This window comes from Chrysochloris asiatica, unplaced genomic scaffold (genome assembly GCF_000296735.1).
Source record: "Chrysochloris asiatica unplaced genomic scaffold, ChrAsi1.0 scaffold00006, whole genome shotgun sequence".
Classification (NCBI taxonomy): Eukaryota; Metazoa; Chordata; class Mammalia; order Afrosoricida; family Chrysochloridae; genus Chrysochloris; species Chrysochloris asiatica.
Window position 1 is genome coordinate 15,173,020 of NW_006408524.1, and position 8,429 is coordinate 15,181,448.

The 8,429-nt window shown below is 43.2% G+C and overlaps 1 protein-coding gene across 1 annotated transcript in view; it reads left to right on the forward strand.

Annotated features, from left to right (window-relative positions):
- The first annotated feature begins 417 nt into the window (after window positions 1-417).
- LOC102827936 (probable C-mannosyltransferase DPY19L2-like) overlaps window positions 418-8,429 on the forward strand; it is a 138,585-nt gene continuing 130,573 nt past the window's right edge. Inside the window, exon 1 of the mRNA XM_006832269.1 lies at window positions 418-805. Within this exon, the coding sequence (XP_006832332.1) occupies window positions 418-805 (388 nt within the window). The remainder of the gene's footprint in view (window positions 806-8,429) is intronic.

An 8,429-nucleotide genomic window follows, 5' to 3' on the forward strand; every position in this document is an offset into this window, starting at 1 on the left:
AAGCTCATCAGCCGCTTTTCGAAAATCCTATCCAGGGTCGCTATGGGTCGGAACCGATTGGACGGCACTTAATAACCAGCAGTTTGAACTGGAAGACAGGAATCAAGTCGTGGAGAGTTTCTCGGTGTCGAGGGCGACACGGGGCACCCCACGGGAGGGGGGGGGCTACGGCGCAGAGGACGGTGAGAAGGGGAGGGGGAAGAGCAGCGCGCGCAGAGCGCACCCGGCGGCCTCGAACGCACGCCACCCCCTTACGACGTTTTGTCGTCGCCATGACGACCGGGGTGGACCGCAACGGTGACGGGGACGAGTCGTTGAGGCTACGAGTGGACCCTGGCCACTCCGGACCTCGCCCGAACTGGGCTGGGCCTGCCTCAGAGAGTCACCTAGCGCCATTCGAACAAGGACTATGAGAAAATGGTCGGGCAAACGAGGAGTAAACTCCGAGAAGCGGCTTCTGAGCCGTGTCAGTCTTCTCGCCCTCTGCAGGCTAAACGGCGGCGCCGGGCCGCTGGAGCTGGGGAGCCGGAGATGGAGGAGGAGCCGCAGGAGGAGGTGGAAACGCAGGTGCTGCCGCGGCAGCTTTCGTCCCTAGGCGGCGGGAACCTGCTAGGGGGCGCCCGGAGATGCTTGTCGCGGAGGCCCCGAAAGCTGAGCCCCGCAAATTGCATTCAAGCCAAAGTGGGCGCAGGAACCCGTCCACGCCACTGCTTCCAATTCCTCCGTTGTTTTCTGGATCGGCTCCGCGAAAAGGTGCACAAGTTACAGACACAAAAGTTATCCGATAGGACCAACCTGGGCATAGGTGAGCAGAGTGGAGCGGGACCAGACACCCTCCTCCAGGGCCCTGAGAAGCAAGCCCCGGGCTGGGTGGGAAGGGCTCTCAGACCCACAGTTTGAAGTAGTTTCAATGAACCTTGAAGGAGATCCATTCAACACCAAGCGTTTGGGTAGCGTTGTTGTTGTTGTTAAGTGCCGTGGAGTCGGTTCCTACTCATAGCGACCCTGCACAGGGTTTCCGAGGCTGTAAATCTTTACTGGAGCAGAACGCCCCATCTTTCTCCCGTGGAACCGCTGGTAGTTTCGAACTCCTGACCTTGAGGTTCACAGCCCGATTCTTGCGAACCGTAAGGTCAGGAGTTCGAAACTACCAGCGGTTCCACGGGAGAAAGATGGGGCGTTCTGCGCCCCTAAACCCTGTACAGGGCAGCTATGGGTCGGAATTGACTCTACAGCACTTAACAACCAAGTGCTAACGACCAAGTCTGAGCTCTGGATGATCACAGACAACAATTCTCACCCTGCCCACTCTTTGCTTTCAAGTTTTTGACTGGGTTTTCTGACACATTGCCTGGCTGTCACCAACAAAACTACGTCTTAATCAAGGCAGCCAATTATCACAGTTTTTCTAAATGACAGGCTATCTCTTGGGGGACAAGCATCATGCTCCTCAGCATCTTAAGATAAAAGAAGTGTTTAAGTTTTTTTCATTGAGGTCATTAATGATGAAAATAAGGCCAAAGTAGACAATATATTGCCCCCATGTTGTTATCCACTTATTTCCATGTCACTGTGACGCTTAAATGCCTACACTTGTGGGAATTGTCTTCCTTGTTTAAACACCTGTAAGATTTTATCCTACTCGATTTACATTCCTCACTTTCCATAATTTAAGTAATTTGGATTTTGTTGCTATGCTATAAATTGATACATAGATAAACATCTCCTCCTCTGCAATCCAGTAGCACAAAAACCCAGCTCCGTAGGATTTCCCGCAACCTCATCTTTCTCACTGGGCGGTTAGTGGGTTTGAACGCAGAGTCTAATGCTTACCCTCCGGTGCTAAATTCCTGCAGTTTTTTCTTCTGTCATAAATTGACTACTGATGTTAAAGTAGAATGAGTTTTCCACACTTGGGATGTTAAAAGTACTTCAGGAATAATGGGAATTCTTATTTTAATATTATCAGATTATGGTACTGTAGAATAAGCACTGGACTGCTAATCACAAGGTCGGTGGTTCAAATCCACACCAGCTTGTTCTTTGGACACCCTACATGGAGTCTCTATAAGTCGGAACTGACTCTGCGTCTCTTAACAACAACAGTAATGGATATGCCGATAGATACATCACACATCCAAAATCAACCTGGCTTTGGAAACCAGGTTGTTCTGTCATTCCAAACATAAGAGTCAGTGCTCTCATGTTGCTCAGAGTGGTGGGTAAATTAAGGGCTGATTCTATTAAGTGCTACAGGAGTTCAGATAAGGAAATTAATATTTTAGGTTGCTGTTGTTATTAAATGCCGTCGAGTCAGTTCTGACTCATAGCGACACCGTATCAGGTTGTCTGAGGAACGACTGGTGAGTTTGAACCACCAACCTTGCAGTTCAAAGGACCTTGCAATCCAGTACTTATCCTACAAGTGCCATATCAGGCCTCTGCTTTAGGATGGGAAGTGGAAATTAGATCAGGAAAGACTTTTAGGAAAGTGTGGCATTTGAATTGTGACGAACACTAAGATATGCATGTGTGAAGCCATGAACAAGAAATATTAAAGGCTAAACGATCAAAGTCTAGAAACATGAATGCAAAGTTAGGTTGAAAGAAAGGGCACATCAAAAAAGTAGGAAGTAAGTTGAAAAGGTTGGTTGGGAGAGTAGGTGATTGTTTGTTAGGTGCCATGAAGTCGGTTCAGACTCATAGCAACCTTATGCACAACAGAATGAAACATTGCTTGGTCCTTTGCCACCCTCACAATTGTTCACATGAGCCCATTGCTGCTGCCACTGTGCCAATCCATCTCATGGAAGGTCTTCCTCTTTTTTGGCGACCCTCCACTTTACTAGGCACGATGTACTTCTCTAGGGACTGGCCCCTCCTGTTAACACGTCTGAAGTATGAGAGAAGAAGTCTCACCATCCTGGATTCTAAGGAATACTCTGGTTGTAATTCTTCTAAAACAGATTTGTTGGTTCTTCTGACAGTCCGTGGAACCTTCAGTAGTCTCCTCCAATACCAAAACTCAAAGGCATCAATTCTTCTACCGGTCTTCCTTATTCATTGTCCAACTTTCACATGCATATGAGGCTATTGAAAATACCATGGCTTGGGTTAGGCACACATTTGTGTAACATCTTTGCTCTTGAATATTTTAAAGAGGTCTTATGCAGCAGATTTGTCTAATGCAATGCATCTTTTGATTTCTTGACTGTTGCTTCCATGAATGTTGATGTGGATCCAAACAAAATAAATCGTTTTCCCATTTATCATGATGTTATTTATTGGTTCACTTGTGAGGATTTTTGCTTTCTTTACATTGAGGTGAAATCCCATACTAAAGGCTGTCGGCTTTGATCCTCATCAGTATTTTAAGTCCTCTTCACTTTCAGCAAACAAGGTTGTATCATCTGCATATTGCAGGTTGTTAATGAGTCTTCCTCCAGTCCTGATGCCACTTTCTTCATATAACCCAGCTTCTCAGATTATATGTTCAGCATACAGATTAAGCATAGTGAAAGAATGCAACCCTGGCACACACAGTTTTGATTTTAGACCATTCAGAGTTCCCTTGTTCTTTTTGAATGACTGCCTCTTGGTGTATGTACAGGTTCTTCATGAGCACAATTAAGCTTGTCATGATCCACAGTCAAAAGCCTTCTTATAGTTAATTAAAGTACATGTAAAAAATTCCATGGTATAAATACTCTGCTTTTAGCCAAGATGCATCTGACATCAGCAGTGCTATCCCTTGTTCCATCTTCTCTTCTGAATCTGTCAGTTCCCTGTCAGTGTACTGATTTACCCGTTTTTGAATTATTTTTAACACAGTTTTACTTCCATGTGATATTAATGATACTGTCTGATAATTTCCACATTCCATGGGTCACATATCTTTGGAATGGGCACAAATACGGATCTCTCTCCATCAGTCGAATGGGTAGCTGTCTTCTAAGTTTCTTGGCTTAGATGAGTGAGTACCTCCAGTGCTGTATCCATTTGTTGAAAGTTTTCTATTTGTGTTCCATCAAATCCTGGTGCCTTGTTCTTTGCCAGTGCCTTCAGTGCACTGTGGACTTCTTCCTTCAGTACCATTGGCTCTTGATCATATGCTACCTCTTGAAATGCTTAAACAGTGATCATTTCTTTTTGGTACAGTGCCTCTATGTATTCCTTCCATCCACTTTTGATGCTTTATAGATAATTCAATGTTTTCCCATAGAATCCTTCAATATTGCAAGTCGAGGTTTGAAGTTTTTCTTCAGTTCTTTCACTTTGAGCAATACTAAGTGTGGTCTTCCCTTTTGGTTTTCTAACTCCAGGTCTTTTCATAGTTCATTGTAATACTTGTCATTCCTGGAATAATCAAATTCAAAATAGCCAATCCCAGTCCATTACAACTCATTTGATGCTAAGTACAGTTGAGTTGGTTTTGACTCATAACAACTCTGCACAAGGTTTCCAAAGAGCAGCTTGTGAGTTTGAACCACAGTTCTTATGGCTCAAACTGATCTTGTGGCCCAGTGCTGATCCTACAGTGCTTATCCTACAGTGCCACACAGCTCACTAATGCCTAGAATACCGATCTTTATGTGTTCCATTTCATTTTTGACTACTACTTATTTTCCTAGATCTATACTTCGAACATTCCATGTTCTGATTGTTAATGGATGTTTGCAACTGTTTCTCCTCATTCTGAGTTTTGCAGATGAAGGTCCCAAAAGCTTTACTGCATTTGTATCATCACGGTCAACTCTACTATGATTCATGTATTGAATGCCTTCCAACCTGCAGGACTCATCTTCCTTCACTATCTCTGGTGCTATTCACAATGTTTGCATCTTCTGGCACTGTATGTGACAATGTTCCACAGTATTTCATGAGGTTGTCAGTGGCTAAATATTCAGAAGTAGCTCTCTTCTCCTTCTAATGTGATCCTTTTTACACAGAGTGATGTTTGCTTCAGAAGAACCAATTTGGTGGCAGTGTGAAAGATGGACTGGAGATGGACTGAAAAAGGAAACAAACAATAGTTGTTAATTTTTAAGAGAATCCAGTCCATAATTAATAATGACTTTAGTTCAGTTAATAGCAGTCGTCATGAAGAGGGAAGGTCAGAGGTGAGAGTTGATGGAGACAGCATGACAGGACTGGGTGGGATGGAGTAGCAGAGAAATAGGGAGATAGGAGAACCAAAGAAAGTGGTGTAGCTTTGTAAGCCGAGTCGCCCAACAAGCCATGGTGGTACTCAGAACAGATGGGATCAAACTGAAACATGAATATATTTTAGAGGAAGCCTACAATTACTTTAGGATGAATGGTTTTGAGGTTTTTATGTGACATATGGCTGGCATCTTGGATCAGCACTTGACTGCAAACCACAAGATCAGTAGTTTAAACCCACCAGCCTCTCCTCAGAAACCCTATACAAGGTCACTGTGAGTGGGAACTAACTTAACAGCACTTAACGCGTGACATATAGAGTCACCATGGTGGCTCAGTGATTAAGCACTGGGCTGATAACTGAAGGGTTATCAGTTTGAACCTGTGTGGCACTGCGGGTTAAGTCGTTGGACTGCAAGTTCAGTTTGAACCACAAGTTTGGTGGTCCAAACTCACCAGCCGCTCTTTGGAAACCCGATCCAGGGTCGCTATGAGTTGAAACTGACTGATGGCACTTAACAACAACAAGCGTCTTTGTAGAAGAAAGATGTCGCATTCCACTGCTGTATACATTTCAACCTTGGAAACTACATGGGGAAATTCTACTCTGTCCTGTAGGGCTACTTACGACTCCGAATTGACTTGAATGAAGACTGTGCTTTGATTGGACATACATTGTTTAGAGAGAAGGGGTTAGTTAGGACTGAAAATGAAAGATTTGGGGATTATCCACATGGACATGATGTGACAGTTGAAACTGCAGGATTGAGTGAGATTGCCAATGGATGCCAGCCTGAAGAGGAAAAAGTGGACAAGAGATAGGCACTTAGAGATTCTTTACATTTCCATTTAAGATATGAGGAAAAAAGGAGAAATCAGATAAGCATAGAAAATGGAAGAACTGGGAGTGTTCTTCTACTGTGTCATAGAAAGATGAGAGAGGAATAAAAATCAGGAATCTGTCCAGATAAGAATGGCAGGAAATCATTGTATTTGATAAGTAAAGGTTCTTTGGTCATTTAACAGTTATAGGTGTTAAGGATGATGGAAAAATTTGAGGACAGTTATATGATGAACTGTGTATGTCACTGAATTGTATGCGTGAAGATTATAGAAATGGCAAATATTTGTGGTGTCTTGGGTTATGCATTAGGTTGCTAACTGCAAGGTTAGCAGTTTGGATCCACCAGCTGCTCCACAGGTGCAAGAGAAGGCTTTGTGGTTCTGCTAAGATGAATAGCCTCGGACATCCTAAACACGGTCTCTGAGTTGTAATCTACTTGACAACAGTGTGTTTGGTTATTGTTTTGTTTGTTTTTTTCTATATATATTTACAAAGGAGCCTCGGGTTCTGGTGGCACTATAGTATAAGCGCTGGACTGCTAACTGCAAGTTTGGAGATTCAAACTCACCAGTTGTCCCAAGAGAGAAAGATGAGGCTTTCTGCTTTTGTAGATTTACAGACTTGGAAACTCTTAAACATGGTCGCTATGAGTTGGAATCAACTCCTTGACAATGAGTTTGGTTTTTGAGAGCTTATGTATTTACAAAAATAAAAATAATAATGAAATAGTTACAGGAACTTAGAAGAAAGAGATCGGCCAAGTGTCTCGTGAATGAAGGGGGAAGGAGCTAGAGAAGGGGACCTAGAGAACTGCACAGAAGAAGCAATAGAATTCCATCACTGGAAAGCTATTAGATTAAGGCTAGGAGAATTATAAATTAAAGGGATTGACCAAGAGGAGAGATTGAGATTCCAAGAAAAAGAATAATTGATGGAGCGAAGTCTTGGAATATTCGAAGGGATAAAATGAAAGATAGACATTTGAGAAAGTAAGGGTAGAAGGAGTGCTTCCTGTTCTGAGATGGCAGAGAATAGTAAAGCAATGCTTACTGTAGAAAAATGTCATGAGAACTGTTACAGTGGAGGTAAAACAAACAAACAACTGGCAGAGATAGGATTCACAGGCTAGAGAGATGGTTTTTACCTTCACACCTCCAAAAGAGGGTGTGCTAGACATGTCATGCATTTGGAATACTAGCACTATTACACCTTATCACATATACAGTGGTGACAGTCAGGTGTGGAATGTAGAGCTCCGGAGGGAGATGAAAGATAAGACTATTTTGAGAGTCTTTGGAAAGCTAGATAAATTTGGCAGGATAATTCATCCTTTAATTTTCCTTACATCTAATTTTTAAGGGTTTAAGCCAGAACATATGAGTATGGGGACTTCTGGTGTAGTGCTGTAAGATCAGCACTGCACTGTGTACCTCAAGGTTGGCAGTTTAAACCCATGAGCTGCTGCTCTGAAACCCTATACAGTGTCGCTATGAGTCAAACGTAACAACAACATGAGTATGGATGGCTTTGAATGGAGTCAATAAAAGGAGAATAACAAAGAGGACACACATGAACGGCTTTTGCGTATCTTAAAGATGAGGCTTTCTGCTCCCGTGAAGATTGAAAGCCCCAGAAACCATATACAGGGTTGCTGTGAGCTGGAACCGACTTGACGGTTAGCAACAATAACAGCAACAGGTTTCCAAGGAGCGCCTGGTGGGTTTCAACAGCCGACCTGGCAGTTAGCAGTCCACAGCTACACCAGGACTCCACAGAGAAGTTCTAACACTTAATTTCAAGGTGGTTTGGGGTATATTACATAGAAAGACTTAATACCTTCAGTTAATGTAGTTTAAACCAGGGGTCAGCAAACTTTTTTTTCTGTTAAGAGCCAATTAGTAAATACAGTTTTAAGCTTTGCAGCTACACTCAGTCTCTGTTGCACATTTGCATCATCTTCTTTTTCTCTATCCCTTCTCCACCTCTTTCCTCCTCTCTTTTTAATCGTGCTTTAAAAATGCAAAAAACTGTTCTTAGCTTGCAGACAACACAAAAAAACAAGCAGAACGCGGTTTACTGATCCTTGTATAAAACAAATAAACCTTCTGAGAAGTATTGAAAGGTGGTAGGAAAGAGACCAAGTAGTTAGGAATGATGTAAAAGAGCTATAGAAGCATGATTGTTGTTGTTGTTAGGTGCCATCGAGTCGGTACCAACTCATAGTGACCTTATGCACAGCAGGACGAAACACTGCCCGATCCTGGGCCAACCTCACTACTGTTGCCACGCTTGAGTCCATCGATGCTGCCACCTCATTGGGGGACTTCCTCTTTTTCTCTGATCCTCCACCTTACCAAACATGATATCCTTCTCCAGCAACTGGTCCCTCCTGACAATATGTCTGAAGTATGAGAGATGAAGT